Genomic DNA, 21,281 nt, shown 5'->3' with positions numbered 1-21,281 from the left:
TAAGACGAACGCTGCTTCCCAAGTAATATAAAATTCACAACGACCCACGCCCAACTACCTAGCTGACCCTCTCAAAAAAAAACTACCCAGCTGACAAGCATTTAAAGTACTCTTCTGATCCTGTACCCAGCTTAGCGCTAATGATGCGCTGGGCCGGTGGGGAGGTGATTAGCACCGATCTCAGCGCCACAAGCGGACGGCATCGAGCACCTGGAGCCGTGGCTCCCTTGTGCAGCGGAATCTTTTCCTATTTTATTACCATAGAAAAGACATGTTTGTAGGTATAGAATTGTGCTTGTTATTTCATGTATACACTATTTGTTTATCCTATTGCACCATTCCAGTACTATGCTTAGGTTGTTTCGGTGCTTTCCATATTGTTCATATGCCATGATCTTTGTTGTATTTTTATAGAAAGGATATGCATGTGCTAATTCATTATACTTTGTACTACATAGAGTGCTTTATAGTATATTTTCTTTGCCATTTGTCACTAGCTTAGTATGGTACTCTTATCCATGGATAGCCTCTTGCTAGCTAGCTAGTGATACATGTTAGTTGCTGCTTGTATTTGTTTACGCTAATATAAGGGTACTCTTTCCATGTTCAATAGCTTGACGTATTTCTTAATGCATGAATGGTCTATATGTTTGTATTCATATTATCACAATGATACCTTATTGTCACTAGAAGCTTTTTAAGTGCATTATAGATTGCTTTATTCTTGTGTATTATTCTCACAAGTTATCATTGCTTGTTGTGACTTCCATGATATAGATGATTACTTGCAAATGCTTATGTTGTGTAGTTGCATATAATTAAGATCCATATCTTAGTTATTATTATGCTCATGCCTCTAGCATAGATCATACGCTTGCTTTACTAGTATAGAATCATGTGTGCCATGCTTTACTCATCTTCTATTTGTCAAGTTCTTAGATAAATTGTTTATGATTACTTTATAAAATCATGCTTTCTGTTCTAACTGTCATCTTGATCTATACCTAGGATTACATGTATAGTTTTATCTTTAGCTTTGTAATTTTCTCACTCATCCTTGCTGCTGTATGCTAGTTTGTATATTATGCTCATTGCTGTGATAGAAGTTGTTTGATACAATTGCAAACCAGCATTGTAAGGTGCGTTGCTTTGTGCTCGAGTGTTACATTTATGCTCGAGCTATTTGCTTAATACTATTATAGCTTCATGGTGTAGTATTTATTATTATTTCTAAAGAGTATGACCAATCAGATATATCCTTCCTCTCGGATATATAGTTATCTTTGTTAGAATCTGTCCCGCCACCTATCAAAGTTATTCCTAGCCTTTCCAAACCAATTCTCAGCCCTCGTTGTCTATTCGTTGATCTCTTATTTCTCTTTCGTTTGGCTTTATTGCTTTTGTATTTATTTTGTTTATTCTTGTTATCGTTACGACGAATAGAGAGTGACGAAGTGCAACAAGGACAAAAGGTTGAAGAAGAAGATTCATCAACGGAGGCATGCCCTCTCTTTGAACATATTTCACCTATGTTTTCAAATGGGCATTAGTTAGTTATTTTATTGTTTTATAAACTTGCATGCTATTTTATTTATATAGCTATGTGTCGATTGACTCTATCATGATGCCATAATCTGCTTGTCGCCTTTCTCCTAATACCTGGAATAGTTTTATTTAGTATTCTTACACGTACATAGTAGAATTGCTTAGCCTTGCTTAATAATTTAGTTCACATTCTCTCGAGTATGTCATCTCAAGTGTGAGTTATTATTTTAAAACTGAATTATTGTGAGCACGTTGGATGCTGAGTGTGGTCGGGCTTGTGAGACAAGTGCCGATGGTATGTTTTAAAACTATTCTGGATAACTTACCAAGGGTATGGCGGCATCGGATTGTTGGTGGAGTGGGTTGGAAGCCCTCGAGTATGTGGTTTGCCGTTGTACCCTATAAGGGAAAATGCCTGATTACCGCTAACTTCACCATACCAGTGCAACCACATGCCTATATGGGTATGACGTACCAACTAGGTCAGCATGAATTGGTGGCGTCTCGGCCAAGTGGTGGATTAGGTGTCGTGGAGACTTGAGGGACTTGCTATCCCTAGCGGATGCGGCCGTTGTTTGGCGCAAGAGGGGCCTTTAGCAGGTGGACGTACACACCTCCGACTGGGCAACCTTAGCGGGCTGAGACAATACCAAGGATCGTTGGTTGAAAGGTCACGTAATCGACGCCATTGCTATACTCCGACGGGAGGACAGCAGCGGGGTAACACGTCGGTTTCATGTGGGTACAGTGTACAAACTCTGCAGAGTCAAAACTATTCGAATAGCCGTGTCCGCGGTCATGCACGAGTGAAGTGGCACTTTGGGTCATCTACCTGCCATCTCTCTATTTCTCGGTGTTGGTGTGTGAGTGTGTTGGATCGACATAGGTCGATTGTGCCGCCAGGTCATGAGGATCCTGTCGCTTATCCTGTGTCGTTGTTGAATGTCATTGGATTGATACCATATAAAACTTGTTTTGGTGTAAAAGTGCTTTCATCAAAATATCATGTATTTCAAATAAAATTGCTTTTATGCAAATGAACCATATAGCCTTCCTTTGAAGCCATACATGTAGTTATCTAGGTTTCCTGAGGGGGCACGTTGAGTACATAATGTACTCATGGCAATTGCATTTTGTTGATATACAGAGTTCTATGAAGATGAGGATGCCGAGTACATCTATTAGGAGGATTCTGATGTGAGGTCACGTGGACTACCTCGACTGCCTGTGGCTGAGATGGAGTCTCTACGCATTTTATTTCCGCTGATTTCTGATTGTATAATGTCATGAGTCATTGCACTTTGTAAGTCTGTTGGCATATTAATAATAAACTTTATTTTATCTTTAGTTTGTTGCGCAATGGTACTCATATTTTTTCTGTGTTCATCAGCTTGATCCTGGACTGATGAAGTGAAACACAGGGAGGGTCTGGAAGTTAATTCTGGGTTCTCCCACGTTCACAAACACGAGCATACACTAATCCTATGAACGCGCACCCCACATACCCCTATGAGTATCTCCGAGAAATTGAGCCGGCAGATATTGAGAGATTGATGAATTTAAATTCTAAAATAATCAAGATAAATGTGAGCGCACATGTCAAGTACAGGAGTTGAATCTGTGTGGGCTACTTCCATCACAAGAAACTCTACCACCTGAGCTATGCTCACTTCACTCTCTCTCCGGCACGCATTTTTCTGTCATTTGCATGGACCTCAAATAGTTTACTCGTGTATCTCGGATTTCTCCCCAGCCAAAGATGTGTTTGGTTGCCAGGTGGGTTGGAGCGTGCCGTTCAATTTTTTTTGTCTTTGGATCACGAGCAGGTTTGAACGGATCGGCACATTGCTTGATTTTTACCTTAAAATATGAACTGTTCCACTCGTTGAAAACGGCCGAACCACATGGCTCCTCCCCATCCCGATCGACAACCAAACACATCCTTAGTCCACGTCGACAAGCCACACAAGCGCTAGAAACTACGATTTCGTATCTTTGATCTTGGTGCTCGAGACTACCGAATTGTAACATCCCAATTTAGCAGTTTGCAACCACGACAACTAATTTATACAAGCACGCCAAGTTAATGGACCAATGTTGCATTTCCTCTAATTTAAGGGGATAGTATAAATATATCTTATATACTGTCTCAAAGCTTCTAGAACGTACAAGCCAGCCAGGAGCGTGGAGATGTTCATAATTTACTACTGGTACACATTTGAATTTGAAGTCTGCCAAGGTACACAAAGGCGTGAATCGCTAACAGACCCAATATCCTCGAAGCTGCCCATTGTTATCCATTCAAATTCAAATACAAACACACAAGCACAAATTAAGAATGCGGCAAGAAATGAGCAAGCAGCGCAAAGCAACAGTAGCTACTTAATCTATATAAATGATGATCTTGCACTAGTTCCTCCCCTCCTTTATGCAATTTTCTTACTAGCGGCTGACAATCGATGACGATCTTGCTGCTTTCAGGTTCAGAAACACTGCCCTGTAATTGCAAATCCAAACCAGCTCATTGAATCTATACATCATTGGTCCATTATTGATAATCTACTAATTAAATTTTTCTGAAAATGATAACCAACAAGTTTAAATTATTAAGGATCTGACCAGCATGATGCAACGGAACTGGCGAAAAGAACTCGGAGCTGGAGTGGCATGTACTCATAGTTGATCCAGCTAACTATTGGCCAGAACTGCACAGAAAGGTATATTATGGTATAAATTTCTCTTGCATTCTATATATCTTGGATGAGCACAAAAGAGACCAACGAAAACCACTACAAACAAGACAAAAAAAATCCTTGATAAGTACTCCTTCCAAGCTGGAGTACTAGTAGCAAGTACCTTCCAAGCTGTCAGCTGGATGGTCGCATAGTCCTTCTTCACCTTGCTTTTTACTTGCGTAAAAGGTCTCCCTGAAATTTGAGAAAAATATTATTTGTTTAAGCTACCAAATATCAATCCCACTCGTTTTGATAAGAAAATTCATCCAAGGAATGGGTAAATAGACAGTTACACTGCAATTGCGCAGAAAAGTGCCACAAATAGCAGGATAACAGAGAATTCTAGATTAAGCATTCTATGGAAACTGCAAGCCGGCAGAACCTCACAACTGACACTAGCACCAAACAGAAATGGATTAAGGGGGATGATTGCCATGGTCCCTGAACTCTTAGTAGTACCATGGTCTTTTGGTTTCTCAAATTGGTTTTGACCGACATGGCATCTACATGTAGGTCACATCGCCACCACATGTTTGCCACATCACCAATTTCCCTCAGAAAATTACATAAATTTATCTTTTTTAGATCAATTTATGGGATGCCATGACAAAAATTGGTGATGTGGCAGATGCGTGATGACCAGCACATAGGCGTGGAGCTCAGTTGAGCGTGATGGAGTTGTCAAAGGTGTGGAATAAGCTTAGGAGATCAGTTGATTTTGCAAGGCATGTGATTTTTATGTCCGTAGAAAAGCACGGTTATTTAGCTGGGATAGATGAAAAAAAGTTGGCAGCAAAACTTGTCTCGATATACAGTAGTTACAGAGAAAGTTTGATAGATAATATATGCATTCAACTTAATTTTCAAGTGAAAAATGAAAAAGTATACAGAGAGAGCACCGGATATATATATATATAGGAATAATACCTTCAACCACCAAACCGTAATACATCATGAACATCATGTTGTTCCAGGGTGATACAGTTAGCTGCTCCACTATGACCTGCATATATATGTATATAGCGCAAAAAATAAGACATCAGGTATAATTAGTAAATTAAGCTGCATACCAAGAGAGTGATCCATGAGTAAACGGCAGAGATCGAAGAGAGTTGCCTTCTTGGCTGTAGTTTCTTTCCCTTTCTTCCCTTTGAAAATCCTGTCCATGAGCTTGTGGAAGAAATGTCCAAACGGCCCGGCGTATGCAAATCCGTAGAGCTGTATGTTTGTTTGTCAAATCAATCAATCACATGGTCAAACTATAGGAATTAGTACTGAAAAACGAAGAAAGAAAAAAGGTGATGGATTGAGAAATGGAAGAAAGGAGGGCATACCATGATGAGGAGGAGCCTCCTGAGCTGGAGCTTCTTGACGCCGGAGATCTTCTGGGCGACGGCGTCGCTGCAGCCGGCGAGCACCCCGGAGGTGATGGCCTTGGTGCGGAGAGGGTGCGCGCGGAGCTGCTTCATGTACGCCTCCCCCGCCATGGCCGCCATCGGAGTCTCGGAGAGATCTGATCCCGGATCGAATCAGCCGTTTCGTTGGTCTTCTTCTTGACCAAAAGCAGAGCACCCACCAGCCCCGATTAATTCATTCCGCGGGGCGGGGCGGGGCGGGGCAGAGTGGTAGTAGGTAGGTTTAGCTAGGTCGTGCGACTCAGAAGGAACCATGTCAATTGCCATGACTTTACAATTGCAGATTCTATAAGTAAGATAAGACTAGGGGGAAATATGGGAAGGAAGCCGGCCGGCCGGCCGATGGATCAAGGATCACTTGAGAATATCCTTCCAAATCAACATTTACATCATCGAACTAACACCGACTACATTTTGGATTCGAGGCAGTAGGTGTCCTAATGTAACCACTTTTTTTTCTTTCAATTCAAAGGAACAATCTTCTTATAACACGAAAACTGACAAGCAGGGGCCACGCGTCAGATCAGACGTGGCAACTAGGTGCGCTAGCGTGGCAACCGACATAGACATTCAATCTTGTTCTAAAAAAAAAGGTAGACATTCAATCTCGGTAATCTCCTTGGCTTTTGTTGGCTTCTTGTGACTTGTATCTTCCGTATTGCTTGATCGTTCATCCTTCTGTACGTAGAGGCCTCCCGGTTCCGGGTCCTACTCTATTCCCTTTATATCCTTTTATTACATCGATCCCTTGCTTGCTGTCATGCATGTCGTCTCACACAATATTTTCTTGACTCGATCTTGCCAACAATTCCTCACGCAATACTATTTTCTTGATCGTTTGAATCACGCGCGTTTGATTTGATAATATATGATGGGAGAATGCACGGCTCACAAAAAGGCCTTTGTGGCCGGCGGAGGCAACAAGGGGCCGGCCGTGATGCTGATGGCCGCCAGCGCCAGCCAGCTGCATACATATACAATTACTATCATATGTATCTTGTTTCAAATTAAGTTCTAGATCCGCAGCAGCAGCAGCATCTACCACCTAGCAAACTAACACAAGACGAACGCCTGCATTCACGGCCACCATGGATTCCTCTCTGCGACCGACCTCTCGTCGCCAGGAGGACTACTATGATGACGATGACGATGATGAAGATTATGAAGAGGAAGAGGAGGATGAGGAGGAAACCGGGGAGAGTTCTCCTGCAGGCTCCTTCGACATGGAGCTTCACTCCATGACTGCAAAGGTACCGTACACCCACATCTCTCTGCAAAGGCTCCTTACTTGGTTACTGAATTGTATTGTATATATTGCTTTGCAGGGAATCAAACACCTGTGCTCCGAGCTCCTGGAAATAAACAAGGCCTCGCAGGAAGACTTCCAAAGGAAAGTTCATCTCACTTACCTCTCCTTCCTCAGGTACCTTAATCACCATCTACTGTATATGAGATTCATCCATCAATAATCATTTAATCTTCTCAATCAGTAACACCTCTGGATAATCGAGTAATGGCCAGGTTGTTCCAAGAAGCTGCTGATTTGGAGAAAGATGTCGGCCATCTCAAACAGCAAGCGATAGCACAGAGGACCCTCATCCAACATCTCACCAACAACTTGATCTACTCTGCTGCGGCTGCCTCCTCCTTAATACAAGAAGCGGATCAGTTGGACTTGGAATTGGATTCGGATGCTTGCTCGCCTAGCATCGTAGTCGTCGATCCATTGGACGTTCTTCTATCCGAGCAGAGGATGGAGAAAGCCCTGGAGCTCCTGGAAATGGAAGGTCAGGAGCTAGACATCGACGACGCCCAATCGATGGCGTCCAGCATGACCGCACTGTCGGCTCGGAAAGCGAGAGTCGCTGATCGCTTCGCCTCTCTCGCCGGTAACCCGAGGACGCCACACCACGAGCTTCTCCGGGCGCTCTCCGGCCTCTGCCGACTCGGCGACTCTCAACGAGCCAACCATCTCCTCTTCAAGTTCTACCGTTCGGGTGCTGTCGACCAAAAACTCATGATCAGGTGTCCATCACAGAGAAGAAACTACATCAAGGAGCTGGCCCGCACGGTCTTCTCTTCCATCATCCAAGCGTCAAGAAGCTTCATCGTGCTCCATGGGCAACCGTCTCCGGAGCTGAGCCGGTGGGCGAGGGAAGAGATGGAGGACCTGAGCGTCGCGTTCCATGAGTATGTGAGCTCCATATCTGAAGCAGAAGCTGCTGAGGGTTTAGTCTTGACGATCGAAGCTGCCAACTGTGCACTCTCCTACTACTACTGTTCTTCTTCTTCCATGCTTAGGATGATAGTCTTAGAGGAAGATTTCATGGCCATGATCCAGCCTTCCATGGAGGAGGTTCTGGCCATGTATGCCAAACATATGAAGCAGGTTGTCCGGTTGTTGGTTTCTTCCGACGCGTGGGTGCTGGGAAGGTTCCTAATGTCAGGGATTCTAAGGATCCCTCAGGAGGGAACTGATGAGGATTACTGCCTACTAACTGCCAGTGGAAGGAAATTTGTCACCTTGATACAAGAGGTTGTGGAGGATGTGTCCCCATTGTTGCATCTTGGCATGAAGAGCTCAGTTCTGCAGCTCCTGGCTGGGTTGTTCACAGAATACATGAACTCCGTCCTAGCTGTGGATGTAGCTGACCAGCAGCAGCAATACATGTGGCAACTCTCCTTCCTCATCAACTGCACAACGCTGGTGTCTTTGTTTCCGATCATTGCCCGTGGCGTCTTCAAGAGCAACCGGCTAGCATCGAGTGATGAAGCGCCAAAGGAACTCGACAGTCTGATCTTGTTCATTAAAGAAGCAGCCGGCCAAGTTTGGACACAATTCTGCCAGAAATTCATACGAGATACCATGTCGATTTTGACGGCTCCCGGAAACAAACCGCCAACAACGAACATTGGGCATGTGGTGATGATGCCTTGCTCCGCATTCCAGGTGGTGTTCCTACGGGTGAGGCAGTTGAGTAATATGTATGGTACCATCTTAGCCAGCAAGGATGGAACGATGAAAAAACTGCTGCAGGAGCTGATGGAGGCCATCATTATGTGGCTTTATGACAACCTAGATCCCTGGATCAATCATGCACACAAGAACTCACTTCTCCACCAGGTTAGTTAATCTGATGCATGCTTTGCTATCCATTTACAGCTTGTTTGGCAACCAAGAATTCATTTCGATAAGAAATCCAATTTTTGATAGGATTTCATTTGATTGAATTTGAATTCCGGGTTGAAAAATCATGTTTGTCTACCACATGGAATTGAAGAGTGAGAGACAATTCTAGAGAAATGATGGCTTGTAGAGAGGAATTGAGGCTAGTTATAGTGTGATTCCATGAAATTTGAGATTGAATTCCTGTGGCTAATTCCGTGCCAACCAAATAAGTTGTTTTTTGGAATTCAAAATGAATTCTACAATTCTATGCCCAAATGATGGATGCCAAACGAGATGTTAGACAAATCTTAGTCAGGCCTATGATGATATCAGAAACTTATCATGATTGTATTGTATGCAGATCCAATTAGATGTTCATTTTCTACTAGAAATTGCAAAATTTGGCGGTTTCTCCTCCAACAATATCACAAGCAGTGCGCTGGACTTGCTTAGTAAAGCAGAAGAAAAGGTGTCATCTTTGGAACAAATTCCTCCGGGCAGGTAATGAGAGGACTACTTTGTGAGGTTTCTTTCCTAATTCTCACTGCGGTCATGCCATGCAGACAATATTTATGTTTATACTATGCAGTGACGGTGACATCCCTGTGAAGGCATGGGCTACCGATGCCGCAAAACGCGCAGTCCAAGTATTATTGGCTGCTGGAATAAAGAGCTCCAGTTCACAAGAAGAAACAAGTGTTGAAAGTGAAGATGTAATCGACGCTGCAGGAGTTGATATCTCAACAAGTGCTCAAGAAAGCGACGACGAAGAGATAAATGATAGTGTTGCTGGTTCAAGTCTGACACTGGATTCTTCGAGCAATGAGCATACCGATTCACTTGCTTTGGGCTGCGATGAAAGGTCTACCGATGATTTCGTAAGCATTGAAGATGATGGCATGTTACCAGAGAGTCCATCGGGAAGCACTCAAATCCTTGATTCGGAAAATCACAAGTTGCTGACCATAGACGTCCTTGGTGATAGTGCAGAAGGCAACTTGAGTGGATTAGGAGGCTCGGGGGACACTTCCATGGAAGAAACTCCGCGTGATTCACAAGAAGACGAAGATGAAGATGATGAGAGTACCTTGCCGGGTTTGTTGCAGGACAAGATGAACCGGATCCCGGTGACCAGTGAACAAAGTAGCAGTGGCAGCAGGAGGCGTCGCGGTGCAGCTGCAGACAGTAAGGGTAGTGGTGGTAGCAGAAAGAAGAGGGAGGACAGTAGGCCAAGATGGCAATGAATGAAGCCCCATTTTGCGCTCATCCACAATTCCAGTTCAGCTGGCTATGTTGCTCTCAAAATATGTGTATCGGGATCCGGTTGTGAGTTATAAATACCAAAGCCTATCTAATAGCATTGCAATGCAAGCTTAATCATTCTTCATATATATAGATATAGAATATGTAGACATAGTAAAAGTATGCTGCTATATATACTCCTTAAGAGGTAGAGGAGGATACATCATCATACCATCTATCCATCATATCCGTACAGTACATGTTGGAACTCAACAGAAGTGAGCTGATCGAGTGTTTGGTTTAAGTACTCCGATGAAGCTAATAGAGAAGAAAAGGGGGAATGAATGGAGGATTGATTGAGTTGAGTCAGGCAAGGAATCCGAGCTTCTCCCCGTTCTTCTTTGCGAGTCGGATCAAACCCTGCCTCTGCTTCGGGTCGGCACCGATGGTCTTGCAGAATTCCGTGATCACCTGTGTTTTCAGTTCCATGGTTTAGGTCAGCTCAGGTCAGGTCATGCAATCAGCAGACCACTAATCAAGCTGAAAATGCTGCTGCTTGGCAAATAAGAGAGGAGAAAGATTGAGTTTTATACCTGGGAGTGTAGGGCGATTGCCTTGCCTCTGAGCTGGTTGAAGCGCTTGCGTCCGACGATGTTGCGCACCACCACCACCAGCGGCGCGAAGATCCCCTTGCCCTCGTTCACATTCCCCATCCTCGCCGGCGTCCGAAGGGGCCTCGCCGACCGTGGCTGCCGCACCGATACCGACATGACCAGCGGGGAGCAGCGGTCGTCGCCAGAGACGGAGCTGGACCACGTCGGAAGAGCTCGCAGCCCAGAAGACACGGACGCAGCCATCTAAGGCTAGGCTCTGCTATGCTCTTCTGCTGTGCTGTGGAAGAAAGTATGGGAGTAGCAATGAAGGAAGGGTGGAGAAGAGAAGAGAGGAGCCAGCCAAAGGCAAAGGCAAGACGATGACGGACTGCTCGTGACCAGCCAAAGAGCGAGACAGTTCACAAGGACTGGAGGAGATGAGGAGCTTCTGGGCAGGAACGGAGGGCCTATGCCGTGCCGCCACGTCATCCTCCTCTCCCTTGGCCTTTTTTTTTCCCCATTTTCCCTGGTCAGCCACTCTGTTTCAACCAAGCATCTAAATGGAGGGTCAGGAATCACCCAGCCCCACACGTACTGAAGCCAAGAGAATACTAGCATAAAATAGCCATCTACAAGAGATGCAGAGCAGCTAGAGAAGCCAAAAGTTAACTGCTGCTACAGGCAGGTAGTTGGGTAACAAGACTGACGAAATTCACAGGTGCGCGCACACACACAAACGGCCTCAAGTGACAGTAAGTTACCTAGTACTAGTAACATTGAGTTGCCAGACTATCAAGTTACCAGTTCATCCCAAACCCCTATTAACACACACTGTGGCATCGCACCTATCTAACCATCATCATAAAACCAACCAACGAAATCTTCATATCTGCTGCTTCCACCAACCCAAAAGCCCTCTTGGCCAAATTCCTCTCTAGCTTCCACTTGTCGCTGCTCTAGCCCTCTTCCCTGCCAAAAACATCGCCATGTGATTCCAAATTAATCGACATCCTGTCCCCAAATAAGTTCTGCAAAGAAATAATGTCTGACGAACTAATCAGTAAAAAATGGTAACTTACTTGAATTCTTCGGATTGCGGCAATACTTGCTCCCGCACATGCATTCGAATGCTATGTCAGTACCATCAAAGTCAATGCCATAATCCTGAAAACAGAACCCCAAGCAACGTTCAATCACAACAACAACAAAATAATCTTCTTTTTATTTTAGTTCAGCTGCACTGGCGCGGTCCAACATTTCAAATGCTGATGAACAGGCAACCAGCAATACTGCTTTCCGTCTAGTGATCACATGTGAAATAAGGTCAGAAACATCGACTACTTAATTTGACTAAATATTTCAGCAGCTAAACCATTATCAAGGTACACATGTTTCCTTGTGAAACCAACATACTTGCATTGTACAGGCCTATAGGGATAAGACTTCAGCCGGTGTGCATGCCTACTACTGTGCAGGTATCCATTGAAGGTATTATCAAATGGTTGTACCAATATTGAAAGAACTAAAGAAAAAAATTACCCATGTTAACTCCTCAAAAGCCTTAATTTTCCTGGCTGCGAAAAATGCAACCTGCAATTAGAGAAGGGACAAACATCAGTTTAATCACGTGTAGCTAAACATCAAGCTCCTTTGATACAGGCATCAATATCAATAGGCAAAAGTCACTTACATGATAATAATGACGATCAGGAGTCTCAACTTCAACAGGGATCACAACTAAATTTGAATCATAACATCTGCACGGCAGAGTATTACAATCAGACAGAAATTACCGGACAATACAAATCTAGTACTATTGTTGAATACACAGGCTGCCAAGGTTTTAAATTGAACAAACTGTTAACATCCTAGCATACCTATGGTTGACAAATCGCCCAACATTCCCATAAAATGTTGGATCAAGGCATAGAGCTTCTTCATCTCTCGACACCCCTTCAGAACCCCAATTAGCATCCAGGAGAACTTGATGCACATGCTTAGATCGTTTTTCATTTTGAACTGTTCTTTTGTGTAGCTCAGTGTTTGTCAGTATCTCTCCAACATATTCGCAGATAAAAGCACCTTTTGGCAGCTCATCCAGCGTGCGTAATCCCCAGCCCTTCCCTTCCTTTGTGAAGAACACCTGACTCATGGAATGAAGTGGCATGCAATAAGTATAGGCTAGTAAAACCAAGTAAAAGGAACAAAGTGAAGGTTCAGCTTGCTAGCCTTATATCAAAGAAAAAGGCAACAGTAACCATTCCTCAAAGAAGACATTGATCGGCAAAGAAACTACTGACGAGTGATGATTATCATCCAAAAATGCTCTAGGGTGTTTTGTTTTCAGTTTGTTTTTTCACTTGTAGTCTCCTGGTTGGATTCTTTTCCAACCATCTTAAAGAGGTAGATGCAGCTACTCTTAAAAATATATCACCCAAAAAAGGAAAGTAGGAAACCGACAGAATCATTACAGCAGTGATAACCTGTTAGTGCTTAAAATAGTACCTGGAGATTGCATGTTATCCCACACTGAACGACACGGTTTCCACACTGCATGCCACAGCCACATTTACTCCAGCACTCTTTAATGAATTTTCTGGCCAGATGACCTTTACATGGATCTGGTAAGGCGTTATTCTTGGATCTTTCGAGAGGGCAAGCTTTACAGTAGAACTTATTATGCTTTTCTGGGAAGTGGTTAACGGCGATGCACTCATCAAGGAATTCTCCCTTAACCAGACCCTCTGGTGTATATGCGAACTCACCTCCAGTTAACCTAGAACAGGAACATGGAAGTGGTGCTAATAAGCAGTCACCTGAACAATCTGTGCAGCAATCCTCATTGCCAATCCTTGCAAGCGAGGTGTGGACATAAGCACTTTGGAACACGAGATTCTTCCGTATGTAATAAAACAATGGCGGACAACTCTCACTGCCAAATTCATTTACAATAGGTATACTAACTCTTTCTTCTCCCTTTGATATGTCAGCAACATCATGGAGTGGCCTTTGCTTAGAAAGTGGCAACTCAGGCTGACAAGAAACTATACAGTTTTGAAAGGTAGGTTCAGAGGATTCAGACACTGTGAATCCTACAGCAGCATTACTATTCCCGTCAACAGCATGTTTACAGGCAATTGGCTTCACGGAAGGAGCATCGGACTCCACTGCCTCTTTTTGCAAGCTGCCACCTTTGCTCTGAGCTTCAGAATGCACAGCACCTGATTCTGCAACATATTGGCAGACCTCATTCATCAGCTTGCCAATAGAAAAATCAGGTGGTAGAATCTTGTATGAGCGAAGACATTTATCCTCGACCATTTTCAAGACTTTGTCCAAACTAATGCGGACCTTTGAAGGGTCAAACTTGCATTTCAATGACATCTTCACCTCACCCATAGTGGACGAAGCTAAATCAAGTTCAACAGAAGGTGTCTGAGGAGTATTTTGAACAGGATATCCAACCTCATCAGCACCAGATCCCAACACCTCCCTTGTTTTAGAATGTTTAATTAACATGTTCTTCCCACCTAGTAAAGATTATTATTATTTTGCAAATATGACAGACCAAAATCAGAACGATAACATTACAAACAGAAACTTGTCACAAATTATGGTTGAACAAAGCGACTATTAGAACTGCGTATCCAGCTATAAAAGGGAACAAACAGAACAAGCTAAGTTTAAAGTAAACTAACCCATAGGCATATTGCAATGGAAACAGCCGTATGCGCTTATACAATTTGGTAGTAGCATAGCAAAAATTTCAGTTTGATTTCCGGAGCATACAAACATCTGTGTGATATGCTATTGCAGCTAGAACTAAAGCATGTTCATAAACAAAAGCATGAATACCTCTAGCCTTGGCAGAGTATTGACTGGGATGGTGAGATAATGCACTCAGAAGAACTCTGTATACCTGAAGAGCTGGTATTGAGATGCTTGGCAACAGGAGCAGCTGGAAGATCAATTTCAGGCTCGGGCCCGTTTAGGAAGAGAACATCTTCAGGACTTTCAAGCAACAATCCTTTATCCCTCTTACAGGCGACAATAGAGGAAGGATCCCCATGGTCATCAGCTTGCCGCACTACTGCCAATGCCCTAATTGGTTCATTGGGTTGCAGTGAAGCAGGCTGGGAAGACATGCCTTCTATAGCAATAGGTTGCGTCGGCTGCTCATGTACGAAATCAGCTGAGCTCATCCTGGATCTCCTGGATCTCTTGATCAGGGGGGTCTCATTATCGTTGACATCCGTGTAATAGCAACTAGCAGAAGCTGAAGGGCGTTGGTCGTCTGGCCTGAGCTGTGTTGAGCTGTGAGGCGTGGGCTCCCCATTTGTCTCCTGATGCAAGAGAGCAATAGGAAAGGCTGAGAATGAAGCGGTAATTAAGTCAGGCTAGTAAATAAATACAACCTCCGTGCAAAATTACATGCCATCCTAGAAAGCGTGCAATCAAACTTGTCTATCTCTGACCTCTAATCAATAAAGAATCTTTCTTCACAAGTAATATCTTTTTAAATGTTTATTAGTTCACGGTCAAAGCTGCTCAATTTAGACAGAACAAAAACTAAAAGGCCATCTATTTTGAAACGGAGAAGTAGAAAGGAGCAATTGTACGTCATTGGGAGCGGCGGGCATTGGCCGTTCATTTTGAGCATCGAGTATGGCGTCAGCAAGGATGCGATAGTTCTCTTCCTCGATGGGTTCCCAGTTCTTGTCGAATAGGTTGTACAGGTGCCTCAGGATGGGTTTCATCTGCTTCTTGGAGATGCCAAGAGGCTTCATGGCCTCAAATGCCTTCTTGAACCTTTCGTTGTTGGAACCCATATTGTTGTTCAACAGCAGAAGCAGACAGTCCCAACGCTTCCTATGCTGCAGAGAACATGAAGAATATAGAAAAAGATGAGAGTCTCCTCCATTCGCATAATTTTGTACTCCCTCCGTCCAACAAAAGATGTCTCAAGTTTGTCAAAATTTGGATGTATCTAGACGTGACTTAGTGTGTAGATGCATTCAAATTTAGTCAAAGTTGAGACATCCTTTGTTGGACGGAGGGAGTACATCTAATTGCATTCACAAACCCTCGCAAGACCGCCGCCCACAAGAATTAATCGCATCACGAGTATGTTTCGTTGGTGAAACCCTAAAAAATGCGAGCTTTTGCATGGACTCGGAAGTGAATAAGAACAAGCCCTACTCCATGAAGGGAAGGGATCCCATATCCCATCCCCACCCATTGGTAGCGTCAATCAACAAATTAGATTGTATTGTACCGAGAGAGAAATACATGATCAGGGAGTGAAGGAATGCACCTACAAAGAGAAACAGTTGAAATAGAAAACTCTGACTGATGCCTGGGAAGGAGGATGAATCGACGACACCCAAACCTGCTGGAGAATCGTCCGAGGAGGAAATTTTACCGGCGGCGAAGACGAGGAGGCGTCTCTCCCGGCGTCTGTCGTCGTCGCCGATGCGGATGGAATCGGAACGGAAGGGAATATGAAGGGCTTATAGAATAGAAGGCTTAAACAGGCCTCCATTAACAAGCCCATCAAAACCGAAACGGGCCTAGAAAGCCCAGCGAGACCCATAAATACAAGATAAGAGGAGGCGAATGGAAACCCTAATCGCCACCTCGAGTCCAGAATCGTCCGGGGAGAAATGGCTTCGTCCTCTGCTCTGGGTAAGCGCGGCGGCGGCGGCGGCGAGTCGGGCGGCATGCTGGCGGCGATCTCGCGCTCGGCGGTGGTGAGGCGGGGCTCGGCGGTGGTGAGTCAGGGCGCGGCGGTGGCGAATAAGCTGATGCGGAGCACGGGGAAGGCGGTGTGGATCACGATGACGACCTTCCTGGTGCTGGGGGTGCCGCTCATCATCGAGATGGACCGCGAGCAGCAGCTCACCGACATGGAGCTCCACCAGCAGGCGCTCCTCGGCGGCAAATAAATAAAGCAGCGGCTTTGATCTCCATAAGAAAGCTAGCAAGCTTCTTGTTTATCGTCATAAGGTTTTCGAGCGAGGGAGGATTTCTTATGTTTGGTATCTCGTTGAGGAGAAGAGAAGACTATTATTTGCTATGTTATGCTGTAGTACTAAATTGAATCAATCAGTCAGTCTGTTCCATGTGATCCATTCTTTTGTTTCTTGAGAATTTTACTCTGCTTGACATGATATAGTCACAAGTACATCCTTTCCTTGGGATTGAAATGTGTATATCTTCTGATTCTCACAACGGTCAATCCATTGCTAAACACCAGGATCAGTAGAACTAGCAAAGTGTCCCGAAAACAAAAACGATGGTATGGAGATGTGCATGAACATGCCCTTTTCATATAGAAATGAAATGAAATCAGATGTTTGCCAGGATTTCATTTGGTTGAATTCAGTTCAAAAATCATGTTTCTATGTCACATGGACTTGTACGAGGCGACACAAATCCAGAGTAATTATGTGTTTTAGTAGAGTGGAATTGGGGTTAGGTATAGATGTGAATCTATGGAATTTTGGATTGAATCCAATTCTGTGCCACCCAAAAAAGTTGGGTTCTATAATATAGAATGAATTCTATGATTCCAAACGCAAATGATGAAAGCCAAACGAGCCGTAAAATCATCTTTGCTGGTTTTTTCTTTCTATTGTGCTGTCTTCGTACAAGTATGGAAACTGGAAAACAGCTCCAGGTATCACTGGTTCAGTTGCCACCACCAAATTGAGTATTGTCCCGAGCAGAGCATAAAAATGCAATTAGTTTCAGGTCAGTACCATCAGTTAACAACATCATCACTTCAGCGGTCCGACGCCAGCACACAGCCTGCTCCGGCAGCAGTGTCATGGTACGAAACAGAGTGGATTCTAGATAGCTGATTTGATTCAGGTGGGTATAAGTGAGTGAATGGGAACGGTGAAAGATAGAGCAAGTGAAGATATACAGATCTTGGTCTACGAAATCGAGTGCAGCTGGAAAAAAAATTATCTGTCACCAGAGAGCAGATTCATCCGTCTTTGAAGGCCACAGCTACCCCAACTCAGATGGCCACTCAGGCGATAGCAACATCAGCATGCAATGCAACACCATAGATAGTGATGCACAGGTATAATGGACCAACCACATAACTCAAACGGAGCATTCTAATAATATGTAAACGGCAAGACAGCAGCAGCAATAGCAACACAAAAGCATCTATCATACTCGGTACCACAACGGGGCAGACACAACACAGTTCAAACTGCTGCGGGAAACTCTGGACCCCAAAATCGAAAAGGCAACCTAACGGAATGGAGTGCTCCAAATAGTTTAGTTTTGGATCCATCCCTCCCTTTCATCGGATCAAAACCTCTTATGCTTCCCTCCCTCCTATCGCCACGGTAAATCCCTCAGTTCCTCGCCCCCAATATGCCCCTCTCGTGGTGAGGGACACGCTGGTAGCCATTCGACCTCCCGCGGCTTCCATTGTAGTCGCCGTCGCCTCTCGCATATCCTCGACCACCTCCGCCACCGAAGCGACCTCTGCCTCCTCCCCTTCCTGGCAATATAAAAAATAAACGTCAGAAACAGAGTACATGGACCTTCCCACTTCTGCTAGCTAGCTGTCCTATTTCATTAACATCAGACCAGTCAGAATAAATAAGAATAAGTTAAGCACAAATGCAGACAGCTAATGAACTTACTTCCACCTCTTATTCCACTGTTAGGCTTCCGCTCCTCAACATATATCTGCCGCCCATTTATTTCAAGTGGTGAAGCCTGAAATGTGATAACACAATTTCAGAATATGACCAGCTAAACCATTGAAGGAAGCCAAGTACTGAGAGCACACACAAAAAGATAAGCAACCCACAAACTGGCAATGGCAAGCTCAAGCAGTATAATAACATAATATAATGGCAAAGGCTGCAACAAACTTTGTGCGTTTTTTTTGGCTTTTTTAACTACACAGAAACAAAATGAAATTAGGTGCATGTAATCTAATGTGAATTTCAACGAACACTTACCCTTAATGCATTGTGAACACCACTGAGTTCCTCGAATTCAACAAAAGCATAGTAGCCACCTGTCTCCTGCAAATTCCAACAAATGTCAATAAAATAAAGGTTTATCCATGTCATAGAAAGTGATGAATTACACAAGTCAATCTAATTGCAAACCTTGCGGCTTCGGATAGCAACACCATCAGGGATAAGCTGGCCAAACTTCTTGAACTCATTCTCAAGATCAGCCTCAGTTACAGATGATGGAACATTCCCAACATAAACAGATTTGCTCTCTGTTAAAAACATGAAGATCACAATCAGTAAACAATGCGGAACTCAAATCAGCAATGGAACATTATGCTAGCATGAAGTGGAGGATAACCTTCTTCATCATGGGCTTCACCATAGAAATCAGATCTTGGCTTCTCCGCTGCCACTGATGAAGTCATAACCGAATGATGGTTGGTTGGATGTGCTGCCTGGCTTGGCTCTGTTGTAGGGTGAGCTTTATTCGCAGGTACTGGCTGAACCACGGGGAACGGGGGTGGGGCCTTTGCGGTTCTTAGCTGCATGAGTCAGAGTCAGAGTTTTAAAGACATGCCAGCTAGATATCACAACATAATATACGTCCAGAAGAGGCAGGTAAAACATACAATTGAAGCATAGGTCTTCTTTACAGGTTCCCCGACAGGCTCCTCTACATGAGGAGGTGGCACAGGTGCAGGTTGCACTGGCTCCTCTGGTGCCATTGTCATACCGTTTGAAAACGAAGAAAGCGGTTCCTCCAACAGAGGTTCATCTCCCCAGTTGTCCGATTGAGAAACTACTTGTTGTGGAGGCTCAGAGTAAGTGTAGTTGTCAACAGCATCGTTTTCTTCAGATGTTATTGGAACAGCTCCTTGTGTTGCTTGACCTTCTTCTTCATGAATGTACTCAGGACCTGCAGGCAGAGCATTTAGTAATTGGCATATCTATGAAGCATCAACAGAACAAGACCATGAACGTGGTGACACAGAGGAAACAAATATTTCTCCATGGAAGCATCAGTAACCAACTAGTGCATTATCTAAACTACCGTTTTTGTCATTGCCCATAGATGATCTTAAACACATCAAACATGGGTTGCTATCCTCAAAGTAGTGCACCTTCCTTTATGGTACCACCGGCAAGCACTGAGCAGAATTGGCATGCCATGTAACATGTGCATAAACATTACACTAGACAGATTAAATACAGCATGTACAGTAAAGGTAGGATGATGAATCTTACTGGTTTGGACAGTGTTGGGTGCCAAGTTGGTCTCAAAGGTTTCCTGAGCAATCACCTGTGCCAGCTGTACTTGTTGTTGGTGAACAAAGTGGAAATAATCATTGAGAACAAAGTAACCTTTCTCCTGGGGAGCAAGGAAAAACATCTGGATAAATTTCCTTTGGTCGCTGTACTCTTTGGTCTGCACGAGACCAGAGACCATGACTAGCACACCATCTCCCCACGAGTTGGCAAAGTTGGCAGTTTTTATCTCAATTTGGGTGAAATTGAGGGACATGATGAGGGAGTGTATATCCTGCAGAATAGTCAATCAAGGTTACATACAGGAGACATGAAGTGGCGACAGAGCAGTAGGGACTAAAATAAAATCGCATCATGCAAATAGCAGATTTAGGGCCACGGCATAGCGGAGACACAAAACAACGGCAATATCAGCAGAGCGACAAAACAAAGCAGCAGCACGTATATTCAGCGCAGCGTGGCAAACGAAACAAAACAAAGGACACCGTTACTACAACAAACATACAACCTTGGTGGAATTTTAAGCAGCTAATGTTAGTCAAGGCAATCATGGACTTGCTGAACAGTAGTCAGGTCAAACAAAGCGAGATGTAGTAGTGGTGGTGCAAAGAAAGCAATACCATCATGGAGTTGGCGGTGGTGTTGGTTCCGGTAAGGTCGTCGACGCGGACCATGGTGCTGGACTCGCTGTAGAACTGGTGGACGACATCTGGGTTCTGCTGCAGCAGGTTGTAGTAGTTGCGGAGGAAGTAAGTCCCCACCTGCGGAACACCAATCTCAAACAACATGAGGCAACAAAAATCCAATATTCATCCATCTCAACAACAACAAGAAGATGAACCGGCGGGCGGCAATCCGAGCAGGAGAGTTACTAGGGTTTTGCGGAGGAGGAGGAGATGGCGAGGGGCTTACTTGAGTCGCCGCCGCCGTCGCCGCAGAAGCCATTGGGAGAAACCCTAGATCTGTTGATTCCGCGGGCTAAGATCTAGACGAAGCGGGCGCCGCCGAAGCAGCAGCAGGAGGAGGAGCAGGAGCGACCGCCGCCGCCGCCGCCGCCGCGAGAAGGATCCGGGGATGGGCTGGAGTGTAGAGGAGAGATTGCGTCTCGTCTTCTCTTATGACGGCCGGGAAAGAGGAAGAGTTTGCCCTATTATACCATTCTCTATCGCTTTCCAGTTCCAGTTGGGAGATTTAGGATCAGGGTTCTCACTCCTTTGGGCTGGGCTGGGCTGCCTCTCCCCAATTCTCTAGACGGGCTTGGCCCAACATGCAGCCCGTCCTAGTAGGTCTTCCAAAAGCCACCACTCTTCTAGCGTGATGAT

The 21,281-nt window shown here is 44.4% G+C and overlaps 6 protein-coding genes across 11 annotated transcripts; 2 read left to right on the top strand and 4 right to left on the bottom strand.

Moving 5' to 3' along the window:
• Positions 1-3,654: 3,654 nt before the first annotated feature.
• LOC100843682 (peroxisomal membrane protein PMP22) lies at positions 3,655-5,929 on the bottom strand. Its single transcript, XM_003573184.4, has 6 exons — positions 5,615-5,929; positions 5,397-5,498; positions 5,208-5,283; positions 4,402-4,472; positions 4,165-4,250; positions 3,655-4,042 (listed from the first exon to the last, which is right to left on the bottom strand). The coding sequence occupies exons 1-6, from the start codon at positions 5,774-5,776 to the stop codon at positions 3,988-3,990; spliced, it is 552 nt and encodes a 183-aa protein (XP_003573232.1). The 5' UTR covers positions 5,777-5,929; the 3' UTR covers positions 3,655-3,987.
• A 147-nt stretch (positions 5,930-6,076) lies between these two features.
• LOC100834013 (exocyst complex component EXO84C) lies at positions 6,077-10,470 on the top strand. The gene is made up of 5 exons (XM_003571232.3): positions 6,077-6,945; positions 7,021-7,118; positions 7,217-8,819; positions 9,226-9,365; positions 9,454-10,470. The coding sequence occupies exons 1-5, from the start codon at positions 6,784-6,786 to the stop codon at positions 10,106-10,108; spliced, it is 2,658 nt and encodes an 885-aa protein (XP_003571280.2). The 5' UTR covers positions 6,077-6,783; the 3' UTR covers positions 10,109-10,470.
• LOC100844291 (protein PROTON GRADIENT REGULATION 5, chloroplastic) lies at positions 10,231-11,119 on the bottom strand. Its single transcript, XM_003573186.4, has 2 exons — positions 10,700-11,119; positions 10,231-10,577 (listed from the first exon to the last, which is right to left on the bottom strand). Exons 1-2 carry the CDS (start codon positions 10,961-10,963, stop codon positions 10,473-10,475), a joined length of 369 nt encoding a protein of 122 aa, XP_003573234.1. The 5' UTR covers positions 10,964-11,119; the 3' UTR covers positions 10,231-10,472.
• A 175-nt stretch (positions 11,120-11,294) lies between these two features.
• Positions 11,295-16,278, bottom strand: LOC100843376 (histone-lysine N-methyltransferase SUVR4). 6 transcript variants are annotated; one of them, XM_003573183.4, is made up of 9 exons: positions 16,122-16,278; positions 15,319-15,573; positions 14,619-15,042; positions 13,205-14,229; positions 12,577-12,842; positions 12,390-12,456; positions 12,239-12,289; positions 11,779-11,863; positions 11,295-11,668 (listed from the first exon to the last, which is right to left on the bottom strand). In XM_003573183.4, the coding sequence occupies exons 1-9, from the start codon at positions 16,251-16,253 to the stop codon at positions 11,634-11,636; spliced, it is 2,340 nt and encodes a 779-aa protein (XP_003573231.3). In that variant the 5' UTR covers positions 16,254-16,278; the 3' UTR covers positions 11,295-11,633. The 6 variants fall into 6 exon arrangements, with proteins under 6 accessions (XP_003573231.3, XP_010234216.2, XP_010234213.2 ...); XM_010235914.3 differs by having other exon boundaries at positions 13,205-13,926; positions 16,122-16,277; XM_010235911.3 differs by having other exon boundaries at positions 16,089-16,256.
• A 30-nt stretch (positions 16,279-16,308) lies between these two features.
• Positions 16,309-16,883, top strand: LOC100843075 (mitochondrial import receptor subunit TOM9-2). The gene has a single exon (XM_003573182.4). It carries the CDS (start codon positions 16,363-16,365, stop codon positions 16,642-16,644), a length of 282 nt encoding a protein of 93 aa, XP_003573230.1. The 5' UTR covers positions 16,309-16,362; the 3' UTR covers positions 16,645-16,883.
• Positions 16,884-17,779: 896 nt separating this feature from the next.
• On the bottom strand, positions 17,780-21,120 carry LOC100842774 (ras GTPase-activating protein-binding protein 1). Its single transcript, XM_003573181.4, has 9 exons — positions 20,872-21,120; positions 20,580-20,720; positions 19,939-20,233; positions 19,323-19,609; positions 19,052-19,235; positions 18,844-18,962; positions 18,691-18,756; positions 18,367-18,442; positions 17,780-18,221 (listed from the first exon to the last, which is right to left on the bottom strand). Exons 1-9 carry the CDS (start codon positions 20,902-20,904, stop codon positions 18,073-18,075), a joined length of 1,350 nt encoding a protein of 449 aa, XP_003573229.1. The 5' UTR covers positions 20,905-21,120; the 3' UTR covers positions 17,780-18,072.
• Positions 21,121-21,281: the final 161 nt, after the last annotated feature.

The sequence above is a fragment of the Brachypodium distachyon genome, chromosome 3 (assembly GCF_000005505.3).
Source record: "Brachypodium distachyon strain Bd21 chromosome 3, Brachypodium_distachyon_v3.0, whole genome shotgun sequence".
Classification (NCBI taxonomy): domain Eukaryota; kingdom Viridiplantae; phylum Streptophyta; class Magnoliopsida; order Poales; family Poaceae; genus Brachypodium; species Brachypodium distachyon.
This window is presented reverse-complemented; position numbering and strand designations above follow the sequence as displayed.